This window comes from Brassica napus, chromosome C1 (genome assembly GCF_020379485.1).
Source record: "Brassica napus cultivar Da-Ae chromosome C1, Da-Ae, whole genome shotgun sequence".
NCBI lineage: Eukaryota > Viridiplantae > Streptophyta > Magnoliopsida > Brassicales > Brassicaceae > Brassica > Brassica napus.
In genome coordinates, this window is record NC_063444.1 from 33,358,059 (window position 1) to 33,381,855 (window position 23,797).

The 23,797-nt window shown below is 35.3% G+C and overlaps 2 protein-coding genes, 1 long non-coding RNA gene and 1 pseudogene across 6 annotated transcripts; 3 read left to right on the forward strand and 1 right to left on the reverse strand.

Moving 5' to 3' along the window:
• Nucleotides 1–5,182: 5,182 nt before the first annotated feature.
• LOC106384468 (S-protein homolog 9-like) lies at nucleotides 5,183–6,162 on the forward strand. The gene has a single exon (XM_013824428.3). The coding sequence runs from the start codon at nucleotides 5,657–5,659 to the stop codon at nucleotides 6,083–6,085; it is 429 nt and encodes a 142-aa protein (XP_013679882.2). The 5' UTR covers nucleotides 5,183–5,656; the 3' UTR covers nucleotides 6,086–6,162.
• An 895-nt stretch (nucleotides 6,163–7,057) lies between these two features.
• LOC106385896 lies at nucleotides 7,058–8,698 on the forward strand (annotated as a pseudogene).
• An 8,771-nt stretch (nucleotides 8,699–17,469) lies between these two features.
• LOC106389469 lies at nucleotides 17,470–19,115 on the reverse strand. Of its 3 annotated transcripts, none has more exons than XR_001278057.3 (4): nucleotides 18,899–19,115; nucleotides 18,250–18,827; nucleotides 18,110–18,169; nucleotides 17,470–18,030 (listed from the first exon to the last, which is right to left on the reverse strand). It is a non-coding gene; the product is annotated as an uncharacterized LOC106389469 (long non-coding RNA). The 3 variants fall into 3 exon arrangements; XR_007318494.1 differs by having other exon boundaries at nucleotides 18,250–18,505; nucleotides 18,630–19,114; XR_001278056.3 differs by having other exon boundaries at nucleotides 18,250–19,115.
• A 1,226-nt stretch (nucleotides 19,116–20,341) lies between these two features.
• LOC106385897 lies at nucleotides 20,342–22,539 on the forward strand. Of its 2 annotated transcripts, none has more exons than XM_013825799.3 (2): nucleotides 20,342–21,198; nucleotides 22,255–22,539. In XM_013825799.3, the coding sequence occupies exons 1-2, from the start codon at nucleotides 20,881–20,883 to the stop codon at nucleotides 22,429–22,431; spliced, it is 495 nt and encodes a 164-aa protein (XP_013681253.1). In that variant the 5' UTR covers nucleotides 20,342–20,880; the 3' UTR covers nucleotides 22,432–22,539. The 2 variants fall into 2 exon arrangements, with proteins under 2 accessions (XP_013681253.1, XP_013681254.1); XM_013825800.3 differs by having other exon boundaries at nucleotides 20,378–21,198; nucleotides 22,215–22,539.
• Nucleotides 22,540–23,797: the final 1,258 nt, after the last annotated feature.

A 23,797-nucleotide genomic window follows, 5' to 3' on the forward strand; every position in this document is an offset into this window, starting at 1 on the left:
TAATTATACATGTAACAGTTTTTCAATTATTCAATATATATTTATTAATTTGTTTCATAATATGTAAAAAATCTTGGGAAATTACCATAAATATCGCATTCATAGTACCACTTTCTATGTCTACACTAATCACTTTTACTCTCACATTTAATTAAGGGTAGAAGACACTTATACCCCTAGGGTTAACTAATCTAGACTTAGGGTTTAGAATTGAGGGGTAGGGTAGAATTTTTGGAATATGAAATTTAGGATTCTTATAAATATATAAATAAATACTTAAAAAATATAAAAAAATAGTTTTAAAAATAGTTTCAAACATAATTTTCGATTTTCAAAAAAAAAATTTAAAAAAATTAAAAAAAAAGCAATTCAAAAAAAAAATTTATAAAAAAGTTCGAATTTGAAAAAGTATAATTCAAAAACAAAAAAAAATGATTTTTTATTTTTTATTTATTTATTTTTTTTTATTTTTTTTATATTTAAATGATGATTTATTATATATATAGAGAACAAATGTATAAGAGTCTTTTGCCACCTAATAAAGAAGGTATTTTTGAAAATGTCCCTTCAGTTGTGGTAAAGATGAAAAGTGGTACCATGAAAGTGGTAAACATGAAATTTCCCTAAAAATCTTAAACAAATAATAATAGTTAAAATAATGTGTATAAAAATATTCATTCCGCGCAAAGCGCAGATCTTAAACTACTGTTTTATTATAAAATAAACTAGATTTTGACCCGCGGGTTTATTTTTTCATTTATTGATCGAAAACTGATTTACAAACTACCATTATATTTGTTTCGAATCGTAATAATTGAGTTTTTAGATTTTTATGATTTGTTTTTTTCTCTTCAAAATATGACATTTGTTCGAAATATGTTAGTTATTCTATAATAATGTTTGAGTTTAGGAATTGTTTTCATATCCGACCTAGATTTTTGGTTGAAACGGTAGACACGGTACATGTACATAATCCGATTCAGATTTAATGAAAAAATTGTTAATTAAAAATATGTTAAAACCCAGTAAAAATTCAAAACTTGCTATTAACCGCTATCTGATACCATTGATATGATAAAACACACAAAATATCTGCTTATATTTTTTAAAAAATTGATTAAATTACTCATGTATTTTTTAATATTACATAAATTTTTTATTCTTTAGACTTTGATGAAATTTTTATTATATTATCAAATCAAAAATGATAATATAATTTTTATTGATATGAAAATATTAGGTTTTTTTTTATTAATAACCTATTATAAGTTTGTATTTTTTATTTAGATTTGAAAATTGATTTTAAGATAAATTTTAAAATAATTCTTAAAAGACTCATAATTGCCATATCAATATTATGTACAAAATGACACAACAAATATATTTATTTAATTTGTGTGTATATACTCATTTTGGATCGTTAAATAATATTATACACGGAAAAATGAGATTCAAATATGTATATAATATATGGTGTAGGATATAGGGTTTTGGTTTGTATTGAAAATCTGCATAATATTCGAATAATATATTTTGAATATTGATACATAGATTTAAGAAAATAATATTTTCTTGTGTTTGTTAATTTATATATGGTTCATAATATGTGTATGTATTATATTTATACTTAGAATATTTATATTAAATTTAAAGTTAACATATCTTCTTCTTTTTTTTTGACGTCGAACGGCCATTCTATAACTCAAACTTGAGGTGGTCTGGGTAACCAGACCGGAATAGAACAACCAATGAAAAGTAACTCCCTACGAAAGGTCCTGGCAGTCTTAGCTTAAAAATCCGAAAACTGATTGCGCACTCGTGGCACATGGGTGATTTTGAAGTCCGGGAAACAAATCTGCAGCGTCTCTATCTTCTCCAATTATGTCGCGAAGCTTGGCCACTTCTGGGGTTCCTTTACCATTGCAATCAGCTCCTTGCAGTCTGTTCCAAAGCTCTGGCATGGCGAGTGTTGAAGCATATTCTCCATCGCCCAGCGTAGTGCTTCCACCTCCGAATGCAATGCTGATTCACATCGAGTGAAATTCCGTGTTCCCATATGTTGTATGTTCTCCCCACTATCCATCCAGACCCATCCACATCCACTAAAGCGATCAGAAGCTGTCAAAGATCCATCCAGTATGCAAATATTATCCAAGCTTAAGACTTGGTTTTCTTCACTATTGCTGGCATGTACTACTGGTGGTATCATCTCATTTGCACTAAACCTGGCTTGACGTTCACTTTCTGCGTATCGAACTAGTTCCAAAGGGTCTCTGTCTATTCTCCTAAAAAGTTTATCATTGCGAGCCTTCCACATATACCATATTATACAGGGATAAGGATCTCTGTTTTGGTCTGGTTCTATGATATTATTTTTCCTCCATAATAGATAGTCCATGTTTGTGTAGACGCTTGACACCACAAATGAACCTGGGCTTGTAGGAGTTGCCGATAAGGACCATACTTGCAAGGCTGGAGGGCATTCGAATATAGCATGAGTTACAGATTCCTCTGTTTCCCCACACCTTGGACAATAATTATCGCACCTTATATTCCTCGTTATTACCACCTGACCCGTTATCAATTGCCAAATAAGATGGCACATCTTCCTTGGTGCTTTCAACTTTTAAGCAAAGGCTTGAAGTTTAGTTATACTTGGTTCCAGTATTTCCTTTTCCTCTTATGGCTTCAACAGATTTTGAGCAACCCAGTATCCAGATTTAACTGTGTATTGACCATTCCTCGTGTAGTTCCAGCAGAAAGTATCACGGCGATGAGTAGAGCTTATGTCCATACTGCGAATGAGTGGTATGTCATCAGGATGGACATAGTCCTCTAATGTTCCTACGTCCCATTCCTTCAATTCTTGATTAATGAGGTCACTAACTCTCATATTCGAGTGCATCACAGGTGCTACAGGTGTAGCTGGTCTAGCAGGTGTCGTTGGAATCCACGGATCCTCCCACACCTTGACTTCATAGCTAGAATGAATCTTGTCTAATCCCCAGAAGTAGAAGCTTCTTTGCGGCGAAGATGCTTGTCCACACATATGATGGACTACTTGCAGAGACCGCTCTTAATGGTGAGGTCATCCTATAATATCTGCCCTTCAAGACTCGGGCAACAAGTGAATCAGGGTACTGGACCAATCTCCATAATTGCTTTGCTAGTAATGCTAAATTGAACTCATGAATTAAACAGAAGCCAATTCCACCCTCATCTTTTGGTAGGCAAACCTTCTCCCATTTTGCCCAGTGTATTCTTCTTTTTGGTGGATTCGAACTCCACCAAAATTGTGCAACGGCACTAGCGAGGTTTTCACAAATCTCCAATGGGAAGAAACTTCGACATAACGTATGTCGAAAGAGCGAATAAAATGGATTTGATCATTACCTCCTTCTCCCCTTTTGAGAGTCATCTACCAGTCCACCCATTCACTATATGCATCAGGTTATCCTTTAGAAATGCAAAGAGTTTGCATTTTGATCCACTAATATCCTCTGGGATTCCCAAGTACTTCCCCATCTCACCATCATTTTGTATTCCAAGTACATCTTTAATCTCTTGCCTAGTAGCTACATTAATCTTCTTACCAAAGAGTAAGGAAGATTTGTCGAAGTTAATACATTGGCCAGATGCTTTACCATATGTCCTGACTACTTTCATTACTTCTTCATATTCACGGAGCTCCGCCTTACAGAAGAAAAGACTATCATCAGCAAAGAGAAGGTGAGATACCAAAAGACATGCGCGTGTGATGCGCATCCCCGTTATCTTTCCTTGGTTCTCTGCATGATTGAGAAGACTAACGAGCGCTTCCATGCACAGATTAAAAATGTCATTAATGAATTTTATTATTCTCTTATTTTTGGCAAAAATACAATTTTCATTAAGGGCATATGATCCTCTTTTAATGATATCAATGAATTCAAATTATTGGATGCAAGATAAAAAAAACAAAAAATCTAGACTATCACTAAAATGCTGCCACATGGAAAAATCGGGCTCATCAAACAAATTTCAACCATTTGAAAGTTTTCGACTTATATTAATTCACATGTTTTTCTCATAAATTCAACATTTTCATTGTGCTGTCTTCAACTGTTTAAACGAATAATTCAAATACCCTTAATGCACATGGTCTTACAAAACATCTTTTAAGACATAAACAGAAAAGTAAGAAGAGTTTATTTTTTTTGGGATTTATATTAATTTTTAACAAGTTCTTCTCGCAACTCTTAGTACAAAGTTGATAAATTGAAAGATTTGGATGATTTGAAAAAAAACCATCTTCTTTTAGATCCACATACAATAATGAGCCAAAAGTAACTTTGACCATTATCAATTCACCATTTTCCCATATTAAGAAAACGTTCCTTTAAGTTTTTTTATTTTTTTTTGAAATTACATAATGCACTTATCGTTTTTGTAACATATAAGTAAAAGATAATGAGAAATATATTTCTTCTGTGTTTTCATAAAATTACAAAAAAAGGAGAAATATCAATTTTGCTTTTATAGAAATCTAGATGTTTTCCTGCACCTTGTGCAACAATAAAAAATTATATTTAAATTATACTTTAAAATAAAATTTTATTAGTATTTTAGAATTTATTATTTCTTACTAATATTTAATATAAATTTTGAATTAATTTAACATAATTAATTCAAAATTTTAAATTATATTTAAAAATTGATATGAATATATTTAAAATCATAAGTCTTAGATAGATTTTTAATCTTTTTTTTATTAAAAATATATTAAACTAACTTGTATAAGAATGATTTTTGATATAAAATTATATAATTATCAAAAAGTAAAAGTAAAGAGTATTTCTAAAAATTATAGGTGTATAAAAGAAACTAATGATATTACGATTAATTTTTTTTTTTTGCTTTTTAAATAGTTGTAAAACAATTTAAAAATATTTTTTAATAATAAAAACAGTATAATCATAAATAATTTTTAAATTTTTTTAAAAATTTGTAAAATTTTATAATATTTTATTATTATATTATTTAATATCATATTTGAATAGATTTATTTTAGTGAAGATGTATAATTTACTACAATATTGTAAAAAGTTTACCAAAAATATAAATCAACATTTAATGTAATATATTATTTAATGTTATATTTGATTATATTTACTTTAATTAGAATGAATAATTTACTACCATATTCTAAAACGTTTACCAAATCTATAAATCACTATTAAATGTAATATATTATTTAATGTTATATTTGATTAGATTTATTTTAGTGAAAATGAATAATTTATTACCATATTCTAAAATATTTACCAAAAATATAAATCAGCATTAAATGTAATATATTATTTAATATTATATTTGAAAAGATTTACTTTAATGAGATGAATAAATTACTACCTTATTTTAAAATTTAATATTTACTTTAATGGGATGAATAAATTACTATCTTATTTTAAAATTTTTTACCAAAAATATAAGTCAACATTAAAAGAAAAGTGATTGTAGAGATTACTTATGTGAAATCAATTTGCAAACAATACAGAGGGGATATGGTCATATGGTTTTCCTATTTAATCATGAGTGTACACGACTTTCGAGCAATCATCTAATATTATTGTATTTGAAATAATAAAATATTCTGAAAGGAAAAGTACACATCGAAATGATGAATCGCCTTTTGTGTTTTCAGCTTGTCGTTACATTGTGCTTTGGGTTGAGTTGCGCCAAGTTCTACGAGAAAGACTCCGTACATTTTAATAACTCTCTTAATCCAAACAACATTCTCAAAGTTCATTGTATATCGGACCAAGATGACTTTGGCGACCACTTTTTAAGCCCGGGACAAACTTATGATTTTAGCTTTTATGAAAGTATTACGAAAACAAAGGTCGATTGTGACTTATGGCAGGGACCTGATTTCAGGTTTCATGCAAAGTTCAGGGCATATAAAGGTGGTGGATTCATCGTTCATTATGGCAAGAAAAACTTTTGGGATGCTAGAGAAAATGGGATTTACTTCACACATGGTAAAGAGTTACCCAAGTTGGAGTATAAGTGGTCAATTCAGTATTTAATTACTCCAATGAACTGACATCTAGATCCTCTTTGTTTAAGCTGAAAACAAATATCTTATATCCTATGAATAAAAAGTTGCAACAACATTTATCATGTGTCTGACTATTGGTGGATTTAGGAGTTTTTCTGTTTGTTAAGAACAAACACAATTTTTCATTATTTATTCTTCACAGAACATAGTTAAAAAATCTGGAATACATTTCAAGTTTTTAGATACCGGGAAAGTAGTTTTAAGACTCGGATAAAGGATCCCCTAAAACCAAGTAGATTTTGGTCTCCATGCATCTCTCTTGGGTAGGGCGAATTTCGTTTCAAAAGAAAAAAGACTTGGGATCATCTCATCTTCGCAACAAGACTTCAACGAATTTTTAGATTGTATCGTCCTTACATCTCCTAACCATACATAATCAAAATAAAATTGTAAATTTACAAATTACAATCCTCTAGAAAAGACCCGTAATGTTCAAGAAAATCAGAAAATGGAGTACAAGTTAACAAGCAATAAGTTCGAACAATGCTTTCCGGGTTACAAATAACCAAACCAAGAAACCGAGTTCCTTAATAGTAGAAACCGGATCGGTTCATGAACAGTTCGCCAACATATCATTATCCTCTGAAGATACTTCATCTCTTTTCTATCGACAAAATCCAAAGACTCCATCACAACTTTCTTTACGAGATTGTAGAATAATTAGGGGAGCAAGCAAGTTTTGCAGGCAATCTAGAAGGAAGAAGCAATCAAGATCCCTCAAAATCTCCGTCGTCTTGTTTCTCCAGATTCTCCCTCTTATCCAGGTACTCTTCCCCTGGAAAATAGTCGCACACACTTCCTTAGAACTTAGAACAACGAGTACCTGAGTTTCCTTTTGACCGCAAAAGAGAATTGGAATATCATCTTTTTCCACTTGTAAAGATTGTCTTTTTTTTTCCAGGTAAGAAGTTGAATTGAGTGGATTAGATTCAATATGAGACCCGCACTCGCCTTCTAATGTCACTGTTTCGGATTTTCATCAATCAGGACGACGTCGACGATATGGTAAATAGACTCCTCCCTCTCTCTTCTTCACCTTTTGTTGTGTTGCTTACGAGTATGTTCAGTGATCCAACTTGACTTGATTGTAAAGGCTACTTCGAAGAAAGTGATCACGCGTGAAGAGTGGGAGAAGAAGCTAAACGCTGTCAAGCTTAGGAAAGAAGACATGAACACTCTCGTCATGAACTTTCTTGTCACCGAGGGTTATGTAGACGCTGCTGACAAGTTCCAAAGGGAGTCTGGCACCAAACATATCCTTTCTTTTATTTACTTTACTTTTTATTCTTTGTGGTGCATTGGATGTTTCTTTTTCCTTATGGAGAAACAGCAGAGATAGATCTTGCGACCATCACTGATCGAATGGCTGTTAAAAAGGCTGTTCAAAATGGCAATGTCGAGGATGCTATTGAAAAAGTTAATGACTTGAATCCTGAGGTATACAACAACAATCAATGCCTTCTCTCTTCTTGTGTGATCAGTGAAATATCAAGAATCGAAGTCTGATTCGTCTTCGAACCTGTGCTTGCGGATACTCGACACAAATCCCGAGCTGTTCTTTCATCTTCAGCAGCAAAGGTTGATTGAACTAATTTGACAAGGGAAGACTGAAGAAGCCTTGGAGTTTGCTCAGGAGGAACTTGCTCCACGTGGCGAAGAAAACGTAATATCTCTCTTTATATTGCTCATTTGATTCTCGTTGAAGAATGTGAAGCATTTATATATATTTCTTGCAACACCTCTTTTCGTTGATGCTGAAAGCCTGAAACAATGCTATTTTGTTGATTCTTTCTGCAGCAAGCGTTTCTGCAAGAATTGGAAAAAACTGTAGCGCTGCTTGTTTTTGAAGATGCCTCCAACTGTCCTGTTAAAGATCTTCTTGACATCTCCCAACGTCTTAAGACAACAAGTGAAGTGAATGCAGCAATTCTCACAAGCCAGAGTCATGAAAAAGGTAACTCTCCATGTTCTGTTTTGGTAGCCACAAATTGCCTTTTTATCTCGATCATCCGATCTATAAGTAAAAAGTTTTATATGGCAAGCTTTATCTTCTCCATATAAATGGTTGATTGTTGATGTTTGATGTTTGTGAATAGTATTGCTCTAAAAGTAAATAGTATTGCTCAACTCGCATAATTAACATTCAAATTATTTCTAGTAAATGATTGATGTTTGTGAACAAACAGATCCGAAACTTCCAAGCTTGTTGAAGATGCTGATTTGGGCTCAGAACCAGCTGGATGAGAAACCAGTGTATCCGCACATCAATGATTTGTCTACTGGCCAGCTCGAAGACCCGCCAGAATAATAATTCAATACTTCGTTCAGCAAGTGGAAAAAAGCTGCTAAAGGACACAATCAATGATGCCCTTCTCTCCCGTTTCAATCTCAATAAGTCAAGATTCATTATGTTTTAGCGAATGCTCTCTGCTTTCCATTTTTCTTCTTGTTGGCCCTGGAATTGTTTAGGATATGTATGTAGAAGGTGTGCCCATTTGATTTGTTGCATGGTCAGCTCGACGTTGATTTATTGATCCATATACATGTGAAGATTCATTGCATGGTGTGCCCATTTGATTTGAATGAAGTTATTTGACCTTTCCTTGTTTTGATCTATATGGGGTTGTTTGGAGGAACAAGAGAGATTGGCTTTTCCTCTTCACATGTATATGGATCAATAAATCAACTTGGAATAAGGTTGGTATTGTTCTTCTGGTACTGACAGATAGCTTTGAATCTTATGGAATGAAGAGAAAGTTCACATTTGTTGTGTTCACTACAAGAAAACAGGGGGATTCTGATGGCCGAAATCGTCGGTAATTCGTCGGAATCGGTCTATTCCGACGAATTTCCGACGAACCCGTCCGTCGGTATCGTTTCGTCGGAAAAAAAAAATTCGTCGGAATTTCGTCAGAAATTCCGACGACTTTCTGACGAATACCAAGAAACGTGATTCTGACGAACTTCCGACGATATTACGATGCGGCTACACGAGACCAGAGTTCATCGGAAAACTACAATTCCGACGAACGTGGTTCCTCGGTTTATTCCGACGAACTGTAGGCGTCGGAATTTACCGACGGACATCGGTCGTCGGAATATACCGACGAACCACGTTCGTCGGTATATTCCGACGGAAATGAGTTTGTCGGTAAATTCCGACGGATATATGTCCGTCGGTATATTCCGACGACCGTTGTCCGTCGGTATATACCCTTTTTTTTTTACAAATTAATTTTGCATTTTTATATATTTTTTGATATTAATAAATTTAAAAAATTGGAAATTTAAAACTAATAATATTATAAAATTTAAATTCATAAAAACCGAAATAGGAAAAAAACATTCATACAAACCGAAATAGAAAAAAAAAACATTCCGAAAGTTTTATAAAGCCGAAATAAACTAAGAAGAACTCGAAGACATCAAACGATCTAGCTTCTGCATAATCTCGGTGTTGAACTTCTTCTGGGATGCCAACTCAGCAAGGATAGTGGCATTCTCCGAACGGATAGTGGCATTCTCCGAAAGGATAGTGGTGTTCTGCTCCTCCAATGCCCCAATCCGTTCATCTTTGTCATGTAGCTCCTCGAGAATCATGGGATCGGCATACGGAGCTTGCGAAGAAGATGCCGGATACGAAGAAGCACGACGGGCCAACCCAACTAAACGGCCTCCTTTCCTTTTAGGAACCGCCTACAAAAATATTTAAAGTAAGTAAATATGGACAAGTAAGTAATCGACATTATAAAAAAAATATATTAATAAAAAAAATTACCTTTTCAACCATCTCATTTATTTGCAATAGAGACAGGTTGGTTGAAGCTCCCGTGGAGTCGCCGTCATCAGAGAGAGGCTGAGATTGAGAAACTATCTCAGCTTCCACCAAATCAACTACACCTCTGATCACGGGGTCCTGAATTTGACCCGTCGTCTTGTTAGTGTGAGCCACCTTAATGAGTTGGAGACGATCAACGGGATTACCGTCATTTGCTTCGATCTAAAAAAACCGCCATTATTAGCCAAAAAATATATAAAATATTTATTTAAAAAATATAAAGATAAATAATAATAAAAAACTTACAAGTTCATCCTCCTTAGTAGACATGGAGCAAGCGCCGAGGTTGTGCACATACATACCTTTCCCGCCACGATCGCTCTTCCGGTTCCTGGAGTTCCTAGAAGACGTCTCTGCAGTGTCTTCCCTCTCCCAATGAGCTATCAACTGCTCCCACACCCCCCCGTTGATGAACCGTGGCTTCTTGTTCTTCTGCCAAACTGTCTTCCACGCGTTTATCTGCTTTGTGTAAGAGTCCATGGCCTTTTCGTTGAATTTCTTACGGACTGTTTCCGTAAGATCGGAGTGCCAGTTGAACTCTTGCTACAAAACAAACACAATTTAATAAGTAAATATATGTAAAAAAATGTAAAAACTTAAAAAAAATGAAGGGTTACTATACCGCAAACTGACGAAACCACAACTCTCGTTCGTCGGAAGGGATCACACTCCACTTTGGATATCCAAAACGGAGCATGGAGTACATCATCTGGTTGATGCTCCGGCTAATGCCATTTTTCGACTTGGTGAACCTTTAAAAAAAAATACAAGTTAGCAAGTTAATTAAAGCAAAAAATATAACGGTACAAAAAAAAAAAATACTAACCAAGTGCTATGGCCTCGTCGTGGGTTGAGTTGGAGAAACGGGAGATGCTCTCGACCTGGTTGTTGAACCAATAGATGAACCGGCATGACCCCCGGATCCTGTTGAGCAGCAGCGTGAGGGGCAGCGTGAGGGGCAGAGGGAGCTGGAGCGGGAATATATGCGGGAACCGAGTCATGAGACGATACCGATGCACGGGAACCGCTCACCGAACTACGTCGAAGACGGGCTGCGGGGCGGGCTTCATCCTCGGCCCTAAAAAAAAAAATTAACCCATCAAACATATTTTCATTTATATATTTACAAAAGGTTTTATAAACGTTTTAAAAAAAACTATTAAACCTTTTATATATATATATATATATATGTATACAAAATTATAAAAAATTTATAAATATAGAAAAATGTTGTTAAAAATTTATAAATGAAGAAAAATGTTGTTAAATATTTATATTTTAAAAAAAAAATGTTGTTAAATATTTATTAGTGGAAACTTAAAAAAAATATAAAAAATTTAAAATTTTAAAATTTTTACTATACATGATTTACATATATATATGTATACAAAATTATAAAAAATTTATAAATATAGAAAAATGTTGTTAAAATTTATAAATGAAGAAAAATGGTGTTAAATATTTATATTTTTTCAAAAAAACGTTTTTAAAAATCAAAAAACGTTTTTAAAAATCAAAAAATGTTTTTAAAAATCAAAAAACGTTTTAAAAATCAAAAAACGTTTTTAAAAATCAAAAAAAGTTTTTAAAAATCAAAAAACGTTTTTAAAAATAAAAAAAACGTTTTAAAAAATCAAAAAACGTTTTTAAAAATCAAAAAATGTTCCAAAAAAAACTAAAACAACAATCCTAACTTATATATCCTAAACTATCCATTCAATCCTAAAATGTTCAATCAAACAACCTAAAATCCGAGATCAACTTCCAAAACCCTAAACAATTGAAAAAAAAAGGTTTGGGATGATTCTTACATGATTTGGGGTTTGGGGAAGAGATAGGAGGGTGAGGAGAGGATTCGCCGGTGAAGAGAGGCCGGAATCGCCGGAGAGTCGCCGAAATCGCCGAAATCGCCGGAGAGTTTTGAGAGAGAGAGAGGCCGCGGAGATAACGAAGAAGAAAGGAGAAGGATTTTTATTTCCGCGGATTCCGACGGACACGGGTTCGTCGGTATTCCGTCGGTATATTTAAAATATACCAAATGCCGATTCGCGAAAATTTTCAAGCGGTTTGGTTCTCCCGGGCTAATTGAAATTCCGACGGAACGTGTCCGTCAGTATTTTCCGACGGACACATTCCGTCGGTATTTCCGACGGAATTCCGACGACTTAGTGTTTAGGGTGTTCTTTTCAAGTTTCTAAATGCAAAATCCAAACCTTTGATAATATATATAGTATTTGCATAAAGATTTAACAATAAAAATGTTTTATAACACGATTTTACACAACAATATTTTTTGTAGTGTAAGCTTATATAAATATGATTGTATAAGTACATAATGTTAAGATGAGATGTTATGAAAACAATGATATGCATACATAAATATTTTAATGAGTTGTTATATTTGAACGGTTGCGATCTAATACTATACTAAACACTTATTATGTGTTATTTTCATAGTTTTGGCATCTAAATTTATAGATTTTTATGATTGAAACTTTATAGAAAAACATGTCGTCGGTAATTCGTCGGAAAATACCGACGACCTTTCCAATTTTCAATGAAACCCGTTGTCGTCGCTATGTCGTCGGTATATTGCGAGGGATTTCCGACGGACCATTAAAAAAAAAAAAAAAAAAAAAACTAATCAGAATCTTCTGAATCTTCATCAAACTCCCCAACCTCGGCTTCCGGCTCTGAATGTACGACAGCATCATGTCCAAACACAGTCAAATTCTCAACGAGTTGAACATTTTCCAAATCTTCAACTGCCTGGGCGTTGCTGGTAGACTCTGGTTGCAATGGTTCATCATCATCAGAAGTTCCATCCACTCGTCCTCTTGGGTTGATTTGCGTTACAGTAACCCATGGATCGTCTCTGTACGTCACCCGAGGGTAACTGATGTAGCACACCTATACATATCAATTATACAAAGTATTAGTTCAATATATAACATTAATTAATTATATTGGTAAAAAATTATGAATATATTGACATACCTGATCAGCTTGCGAACCAAGAATGAAGGGATCATAATATTGAAGTTTCCGCCGCGAATGAACTGATGTAACACCAAACGCATCAATCTTCACTCCTCTATCTGGGGTGGTGTCATACCAATCACAATAGAATACTACACAACGCAATCCAACCATTCCAGGAAATTGGATTTCCAATATTTCTTTTATGTTGCCGTAGTAGACATCGTCACCAGAAGAAGATGAAACACCAGCATCATATGTTGTCTTAGAATGACCTTTCCTTGTGAATGCATATCCTCGCGTACAAAATTTAGGATATGATTTGACCACATAGTTTGGTCCCTGCACAAATTCGCGTACCCAATCATCGAACACAAGACCTCTGGCCAAACCATCATTCACCTATAAAAAAAAACATATATGATTGCAAAATTAATTAGTTTATATATATTAAATTTAAACTAATCATTTGCATAGGGTAATAGGATATATGACTCACATAACTACGAAGCCACGCAGCAAATCCGTTATCTCTAAGTTGTCGAAGCTCATCTTCTGTTGCATGCCTGTGAGTCATACGCAACTCCGCCATATATACACTATATACAAAAATATTATCAATATGAAATAAATTTATTGAATATTAATCTAACAATAAATGAATAAATATTTTTACCTCTCATATTGTAGAACATCTTCACAGTTGGTGAGCAAATATGTTTGCAAATGAGCGTTCTCAGTGTCCGTAAGTCTCCGCTTCGTGAATTTTCCACTAAGTCGTCCTATTTCCTTGAACATGCTTGGGACAGTAACATGATATGTTGCTCTCTCCCCTCTATCATCATGCCGAGCAGGTCTTCGGTGTTTTGTTTGCACTTCTGGTGGAAAATAATTTTCAGCAAAGATTGCAGTTTCTTCATTGATCACCTGTGCCACTATAGATCCTTCCACCCTGCTTTGATTTTTGACCATCTTCTTCAGATGATGCATATAACGCTCAAAAATATACATCCATCTGTACTGCACAGGACCACCAAGTTCCAATTCTCTTGCGAGATGAATAGCAAGATGTTCCATTACATCAAAGAATGATGGAGGAAATATCTTCTCAAGGTTGCACATGCTGACTGGTGCGTTTGTCTTCAAATTATTAATACCCTCTTCAGTCAATACTCTGCTGCATAAGTCACGGAAAAAAACACTAATCCCTGCAATTGCTTCATGAACATTACGTGGCAATAATGCTGAAAAGGCAAACGGAAGGAGGCGCTGCATAATTACATGACAATCATGACTCTTCAAGCCAGTAAACTTTCCTTCGCTTCTATCAACGCAGTTCCCCAAATTTGATGCATATCCGTCAGGAAATTTCACTTTCTCTGTAATCCAATCAAAGAACTCTTCTTTTCTAGCACCATCTAGCCGATAAATGGGAAAAGGGGCCGTACCGTTCTCATCAACGTGAAGTTCAGAACGATCACAAATATCGACTAAATCCAACCTTGACTTCAAATTATCCTTCGTTTTACCTTGGATGTTAAGGACTGTGTTCATCAGATTATCGAAGAAGTTCTTCTCAATATGCATGACATCTAAATTATGCCGCAATAGATGACTCTCCCAATATGGTAGATCCCAGAAAATACTCTTTTTGTGCCAGTTATGTAGCTCTCCAACCGCATTGACTCGAATGTTTTCATGTCCACCTACATCTGGCGTCCTTTCTGCATCAAAATACCTAAACTGCTTCAACAAATCTTTCCCACTAACTTCCTCAGGTGGACCATCAAACACCTGCTTGTTCTTCGTAAACGAAGTCTTACTCCTGCGGTATGGATGATCAGGTGGTAGAAATCGTCTGTGACAGTCAAACCAACACGTTTTCCTTCCGTTCTTTAGTTGGAAAGCATCTGTGTCATCTTGACAATATGGACATGATAGCTTCCCATGTGTTGTCCATCCAGATAACATACCATATGCTGGAAAGTCACTTATTGTCCACATAAGTACTGCCCGCATCTGAAAGTTTTCTTTGCGCGAAACATCGTATGTCTCAAAACCATGCGCCCATAGTTGTTGCAACTCATATATTAGTGGTTGAAGAAACACATCTAGTGATCTTTTAGGATGATCTGGCCCGGGGACTAGAATTGAGAGAAACAAAAACTCTCGTCGCATGCACAAGCTCGGCCGTAAGTTGTACGGTGTCACAATAACTGGCCATAGAGAATACTGCCTTCCATGCTTTCCAAATGGGCTGAAACCATCAGTAGATAATCCAAGATAAACATTTCTTCTCTCTTCCGCAAATTCTGGATATGTTGACTGGAAATGTTTCCAAGCCTTTGCATCTGAAGGATGTCTAATCTCACCATTTGTGGAATGCTCTGCATGCCATCTCATTGCTTTTGCTGTGCGCTCACACTGATACAACCTCTTCAATCTTTCCGTCAAAGGCAAATACCACATTCTTTTGAATGGGATCGGAACTCTTCCCCTCGTCTCCTGATAACGAGGTTTCCCACAAAATTTGCATACATTCCGTGTCTCATCCGCTCTCCAGTAGATCATGCAGTTGTCAATACATACATCTATCACTTCATACGGTAGTTGAAGACCTGCAACAAGTTTCTGAACCTCGTAGTATGAACCCGGTGCAAGGTTATCCTCAGGTAGAATACCTTTGACAAAATCAGTAATCGCATCCATACATTCTTCAGCCAAATTATAGTCTGTCTTAATACCCATTAATCTAGTTGCAGATGATAAGACTGAATGACCATCTCTACAATTTTGATACAAAGGTTGTTTTCCTGCATCCAACATGTCAAAAAATCTCCTAGACTCGGGGTTTGGTTCTTCCCCTCTATAATGATCATGTACCATCTGCTCAGTACCTACACCATAATCTATATCCGTTCTAGATTCTTCTAACCTAATATCAGGCTGAGGTTCACTAACAGGCTGAGGTTCGCTAGTACTACCATATTCATAACCAGTTTCCCCATGAAGGTACCAAACTTTATAATTACGTGAAAACCCTTTCATATACAAATGAGTCCAAACATCAAATTCTTTTATAACCTTATTATTATTGCAAGAAGAGCAGGGACATCTTAACATACCACTTTTTGCATCCGGTTGCTGTTGAACAAGCCTCATGAATTCTCCAATCCCTTGAACGTATTCTTCCGTAAGCAAATTGGTGTTCGGATCCAAATGAGGTTTATCCATCCACGAACGATAATAAACTTCTGAAGACATGATTTTCACGGAATTGTTATGACTAAAGAGAATGAAGAGAGAATGAAGTGTGAATGAGTTGAATGAGGAGGGGTTGTATTTATAGGAAATTGCTTACGGACCTCCGACGACTTTCCGACGAAATTCCGACGGATGTAAAGAAGTCCGTCGGAATTCCGTCGGAATTGTCCAATCCCAAACGGCTATACAATGGTCATATGTATTTGTCGGCAACGGTCACATGGTTCGTCGGAATTCCGTCGGAAAATACCGATGGAATTCCGACGACTTTGCTGTTAATCGGAATGTCGTCGGAATTTCGTCGGAATATACCGACGAACTTCCGACGACTACAACGGTTACATTTTTTATCGGAATGTCGTCGAAAAGTCGTCGGAAAATTCCGACGAACCGTATGTCGTCGGAATTCCGTCGGAAATGGCCGACGGAATTCCGACGACTTCATTTTTTTGGATTTGGTCGGAAATTTGTCAGTATTCCGTCGCAAATGTCCGACGACTTTGGTGTCCGTCGGAAGATCCGTCGGAATTCGGTGTGTTTTCTTGTAGTGGTTATGCTGTGGAGATTATTCTGAATCATTGATCTTTTGTTGACAGTTTTTGGCGTCCAATATAAAGTCTTAGATTATTTAAAACCCTAAGAAATCATGTATCTTGCTATCTGTAGATCTCTCATGATCTCACCAAATCATTAAAACATAACTCGTTACGCTGTTGTTTACTCCTCAAGAAGCCCAACATCTTCTTCTCTCTTTTCATTGTGTGGCACATAAAGACTAAAGACAGTCATGGAGCGTTAATTGAGAAAATTACCCAAAAATATTAAAATTAGGGTTTCAAAGGTGTGATGAAGAATATGTATAGCAGATGATATAACTAAAACGATTATGTAAATAATGTAAACCAGTTCCCACGTCGATTAGTTATCATGTTTATCAAGGGTATTATAAACTGTTGCATACTATAGCAGATTGTCAATTGGTGGTAGGAAAGGAGTTCATGAGTCGGTTTGGTGTAAACTGGGGCCCAGTAGTTCGAAAGATTGAGGCACCGTCTTTATCAGGTTGAACATAGGCAAACCAGTTCTCTTACCAACATGTACGGTACCCATGACGCATGACTTATGAGTGTCACATTTTCTGATTTTGATTATTTTCCAGAATAAACTTAGAGCAAGTCCATCCATTAGAACTTCTAATGGACTCTTATGATTAAATTATGACTTAATAAAGTGATTTGAGAACTTAAGAACCTTTGATAGTGCTAATAATTTTTTCCTCCAATGAAAAAACCTCATAAGGGTTCTTAAATAAATTTTTTTTTTAAGTAGAATAATTTTAAAAAAAACATACATAGAGAGAAGAGAAAAGAGAAGCAATGAAAACAAAAACAGAGAGAACAAAACAACAACAAGACCCAACAAGTGTTGGTTGAAAGTGTCGTTGAAATAAAGAAAAAAAAGCAAGATGATTACATGAATTTAGAGATAAAAAAAAAACATAATTGGGAACCAAACTGGTGACAGAAACCACTCGTATAAAAAGATCAGACATATAAACGTAACGGTCATGTATGCACCTGGACAATCGAATATAAGGTAATCATCATCTCGGTAGTTATCCAATTCTTCATCCACCCAATCATGTAAGCTATCATCAAGGTATCTGTGGATTCTCCATGCAATTTTCCAACATATAAAGGCAACATAATTAAGACTGGAGGTAGTTAAATTCTCATTTTATGTCTATGTAACAACAAAAAGGATACTCCATGCAGTACATGAGGGCACCATTAGGACCAAGCCCGACCTCCTCCATTACATCTTCCAAAGAAAAAAAGTTCTCTGATATCTGCAAACAACAAAAAAAGTGTGAAACCAAGAAATTGAGAGACACTATAAACTCAAGGGATTTTGATTGAATAACTCACCAAAGATCGACGGTAGTGGAAGTATGAAACAAATTCAGACGGGCAATTTTTACACAGCACCTACATCAATAACATTTAACTTACTAAGCCCTACCAGAAAATATGGGGGTAGACCAATGATTATCGAGTTGTTTTTTTACCTCTATAGGAGTTGATACTTTCTTCTCACTTACTACATCATATTTCTGCTTCTTTGTCCCAGCTTTTAGTCCCTGCCATGGTAAGCTGATAGCAAAAACAAAACAGAAAAACAGGACATAGCTCTTACCAACTCCAAGGTGAGTGTTGACACTTGCGTATCGAGCTGTCCCAGTCAGATTTCATAGCCACAGGATAGTTGAAGATTTCAGCAGCACGATCCAAGTTAACAACATTCATTGTTCTCCCTATAACGAGCTGAGCATAACCCATTGTAACAAAGCAAAATCTTCCAGAAAAACTCAAATAAAGCAAAGAGAGTGAATGATTCTAAAAGATGCAGGAAGCTGTGAATGTGTCGCTTGGGAACTTGCTTTCGTACCCATTTGTGAGAGCTGCAGTAGTGAAGAACACGCTTTCTATAAGAGGAGCTCACTACAATTTCGTCAAAGGCACATTTGAGAAGAGGGGAAAAGATCCGGTTCGGTGACGAGAATGCCGTCGACGGCAAAGCCGGAAACAGAGTTGTTCATAACGACGATCGAGTTTCCGGGAGGAGAGTCGGGAGGCGAGAGAGAGGCTGCAAGAGACAGAGATTGGTGAAGGAGAGACATTGAGGAACAATGTGATAAGCGACGGAGAGACGAAGACCATTGGTGGAGGATTAGGAGAGATTTCGACAGAATCGACGACGAACAAACGGATCAAACATCATCAAGCTTTAGAGATTTCGACAGAATCGAACGCGAAGAGTCGATGACATCGAAGAGGAGAACGAAAGAGAGAGAGAGACGCCACTTTTTCCCTTTCGTCTAAAATGAACCAACCAATACCCTCCTGCTACGTCTGGGGTTTTTACCAATCCTAAGAGCATGTTCAATGGGAAAGACTTTATTCGGTCTCTTAGGTAATATTTAATTATTAAATTTTTGTTAAGAGATCTTGTTAAAATATTTTTGTTTTTTTTGTTCCAATGGTAAAACCTCATTATGGTTCTTAAAAAAAACATTGGTACATCAGTCTTTTAGAAAAAGCATTTGGACTCACAAGAACTTCGATTCTAATCACACAATCTCAAACTAAAAATTTTCAGGTTTCCAAATGATTCTTGCAGAGGCATATGCCACGAGAATCTCAATCTTGTGAGGCAACTTACCCGTTGGGATGAAATTAAACTCGAAGGCAGTGTAGAGTGTACTGATCAACATCTGCAACACCGGAAGAAACTTAGTTTCTCATCCTTTCAATGGTAGAAAGCAATAATCACAGACAATGAGTAACAACATGACTAAGTGGATAGAGATAATAACTAAACACTAAACTATAAAAAGTAAACGTGAGATATATGACTGCAAACAAGGTGGAAACCAAGGTAAAAAAGTTCTTAACTGCAAAGATGTGAACTTCGCTAAAATACAGGTTGGTAGTATCTTGATCCATAATGTGCCACACCATTCTCTTCGTTAACAAAGGAAGCTCCTTTGCCTTCTGAAACATTTCAGAACGATGTCGTTTTTGTCAAAACAAACACTTAAGATAATTTTTTTTAAAAAAGAACATGAATCAAATCCATTTCTTACCTGAACAAAGCCAGTTAAACCTCCAGTACTGCAAGATGCAACTACCTGTATGTTAACACAACAACACTAATAACTAAACAACAAACGATGAAATGAGACAAAAGAACTCATCTACCCAATAATTTTGTGACAGGTGTCTCCTAAGAAACGTCCCTTGGCTCTCTTAATTAAGAGACGCATCTTGGGCTAATATTTTTTTTTTTTTTTAATCCTAACCAATCTAAGCAACTCTATTAAGATCCACCAATAAACTTGCTCTAAACTCACCTAATTAAGGACCGTTCTGCTTAATAACACCATTTTTTATTTAATTTTTTTCCCTTTATTACTTTAGAATCTCCACCTCAACCTACCGATGGAGGTGGTCTTACATTTCATATTTGGAACAAGATAGCTTAAAGTATTTTCAATCTTTGTTTAAGTTCAATTTTCAAGTATGATCCATTTAAATGAACTATTTGAATAAATCATTTCGATGCATCATTTAAATGGTCCATCTTGATAAAAATGACTGATTGACAAACAAACATTCTTCAAACAATTCTGTTTTATATTTAGGAGACTCAAAATGGAGATCTAAGTGTTGCAGATGCTTTAATAGATGACGATATCAAGTGAAAATATGTTATACCCATGATTCATGAATGTCACATTTTCGCATTATTTTCCAGAATAAACTTAAATTTCATATTTAAAATATTCTTTGATTGTTTTTTTGCAAGTATGCTTAATCCTTTCTTAAATCTAAAGTATTTTCTATCTTTGCTTAATTAAATACAGTTTTCAGTTCTTTCTTTGAAAATATTTTCAAAAAATGATGTGCAAGAAAAGGGAAACATGTGTATCCCCAAAAAGCTACTAGAGTTCACGTAAAAGATATTTTGAAAACCTGAAAGCTTTCACACTCTCTCACTTTATCCCCCCCTCCCCCCACATTGCTCACTCTTTCTCTTTTAGATTTTAGTTACTCCCTCTCTCTCCCTTCTTTTGGCATGGCTGAGCCAAGAACACAATACAGTGAATGCAGCTAACAAGAAATATCAAAACAACGACATGAGAGAGCTAGAGAGCTTCAAAATGACGTCACTACATCAGAACCTTCAATGGCCACCGGTGGGAGCTCCAACGAATATCCGACAAGAGGAGCCATGGAGATCTCAGTTCAACGATCCAGTCAACGCTGTTTCCTTTGGTTTTATCGCCACCGCCATTCTCATCTCAATGTTCATCGTCATGGCCATCTTCGAAATGCTTATTCGAGCCACCACCACTAACTCACATTCTTCTCCGGGTCAGGTCCTTTCGGATCTAGAGTCGCGGGTGGGGCTCAATGGCCTTGCATTTTCTAAGTTTGGTTGCGAATCTCCCAAGGCAAGTTTTCTTTTTTTCCTCATTTCTTTAGTTTTCCCAGTATAAAAATCTTCTTTATTAGAGTTTTATGTGATAGGGATGTGATCCAGATAATTCTTTAACTGCTTTGAACACCCTTTTTTCCAAAAAGCAAAACAAGAAAACATCATAGGGTTTGTGTACTCATTGGAATAAACTGACCCACACACATGATTTTGCATACTGTATCATAAGTTTTGTCACACACACATACACACACGGATACTTTTGTTGATGTAATATTCATTGAAAATTTGAAATGATTCGTCATCATCTATGTTTGATTTTTTTTTTTACCATAGTGACAAAAGAGAGTGAAAAAAGCAAGATGGAAATGTAGTTTTGTTCTGGCGTGATTGATTGGTTTGTAAGTATTTATGAATGTGAAAGAAAAAGCGGATTCTATGCGTATGGAGCTAAAAGATGTGGTCTCTACCATATTTGACTTTAACATTCCTTGGAACACAAAATGGCCCACTGGCCTTTTCTTCTTATTTTACATGTTTCTAATTGGGAATAATATAGTTCCATAGAGATTACAGATTCCCTTTCTCTCTCATCACTTCAAGTTTAGCAATAAGGATCAGCTTAACAATACTCTAATGAATCTAGGTCCGCTTGCTTGAGAGATGATTTGATTCTTGGAACGCCAAATCTCACTCAAAGACAGTGGGTTTTTGTTGAGTTAAACTATTATCTCTATGAAATCTTTATCCTTTTGTCTTAAAAACTCATCTACTTTTGGTTAGGAATAGTCATTTATTTGGGGGTTGGCATATTACACTTTCATAGGAAACCAACCATGTGATCAGAACTAGAATCATTCAAAACATGGATGATTCTTTTAAGTCCTGATTCAATTAAAGAAAACTGTACTACTTTTGTTAACGTCAACTTAGAAACTTAATACATTTCATTTGTCCAACAGGGTTAGAGGTTTAGATCTGTTTTTGTTTGCTCAATGAAACTGTTTGGATATTAATTTCTGTGATCTCCAGTTAGGTGTGTACTCAAAAGGGGTCTCTGTGTTAATGCCAGGAGACAATGTACCTACATTCATTGCTCACCATGCACCCGTACCCGTGCCCGCACTTGCAGACAAAAAGTCCAACACTCCAAGTTCCAGCTCAAACTCCATTCAAGAATGTTAACAATTCTAGATTTTCATTATTCAGTGTTTTGTTCCTATGTGATTGTGGCAGCTTTATCTCTTAGATTAAAGGAGGTTGTTATGAGTATCTTTTCGTAGATATAACTAAAGGAACCAAGCTGCTAAAGCCTGGCTTAAGTATATAAGTATTTAAGATTTGCCAGATTTTAAAATTTATTTTCATATGCTTATTACAAGAAAATTACTTGAAGGGAGAGAGAATGAATGTGTTTTTTCACTGTCGGTGTGAAAAGTGTGCAGCAATATTTTATTGTCGGCCTGCTCAATCTTTAATCCCGAACCTAATAAGCATTAACTTGTTTGAAATATATTGATGTGGTAAGTGGTAAGGTAACATGCTTTTCTGGTTGTTAGATTCGTCTTATGTTATAACTTATAATACGATCTGAGATTTCTGAGAAAACCTTTATCTCTCTCACCTTTATTATTAAAAGCAGGTCCTCTCGTTTGTTAGCTATATTTGGATTTCATGAATTATAATATCTCAGAACTAAACTATCATCTGCTTTTACATACATAGCTTTATTTTTGTCAAAATGTTTCTTAGAGCTTACGTATCATCTATACTAAATTTTTTGTCTGGAAGCTCAATAATGTTTATAAAATTGTTACGTTCAGTGGTAATTAAAAAGGGAGATGAGCCATGTATAGATATGAAACCATGTTATGCATGTGACTAGAAAATATATATATATATATATATATATATATTTTTTTTTTTTGATATCCGTGGGGATCCGGCGACCGAGGTCAACCAACTAATCCCACGATTGGCGGGGTCCGTATTGGGGGGAAACTGTCTCAAGACCACTAGCCCACCACCCCGTGGTTGAAAATATATATCTTTTAGATCTTTAAATATGTTTTTTTGACGACATCTGCATTATTTTTATCTTGAACTTTCGTTTACACTTTTAAGAAGTTTTTTTAACTAATCTAATTTCAAAGGATGTGAATGGATCTCACATAAAATTCATTTTATTATTGTTGACTTGACCTTCAACATAACACGAGTGGACTTCTGGAATGAGTTTAAAGAGCGAATAGAAGGAAGAAAGGATCTGGGCCGAGACTCGGTGAAGCTCGACATCTGATCTGCATAACAACCTTACCCGCAACACATTGTGAAGCTTAACAGATTTATTAAGTCGAGATGACGTGTACTGTCTTCTTAACCCGCATAACAACCTCACACGCAACAAGAGAAAGAAAAACAGAGTTAGAGAAAGAGTCGGTTTACTCATCTTCCAAACTCCGGGAAGGCTCGATCATTGTGAAGTATAGCATCACAGTGTGTTGTGCTAAGTATCAATATTCTCTTGAGTTGTATCACCATTGATTCTACAAAGTGAGTAGTGTGTGTATCTATTTCCCGTTTAGTGCATTTTTGGGAGGAAAGTCAAAGTCTCC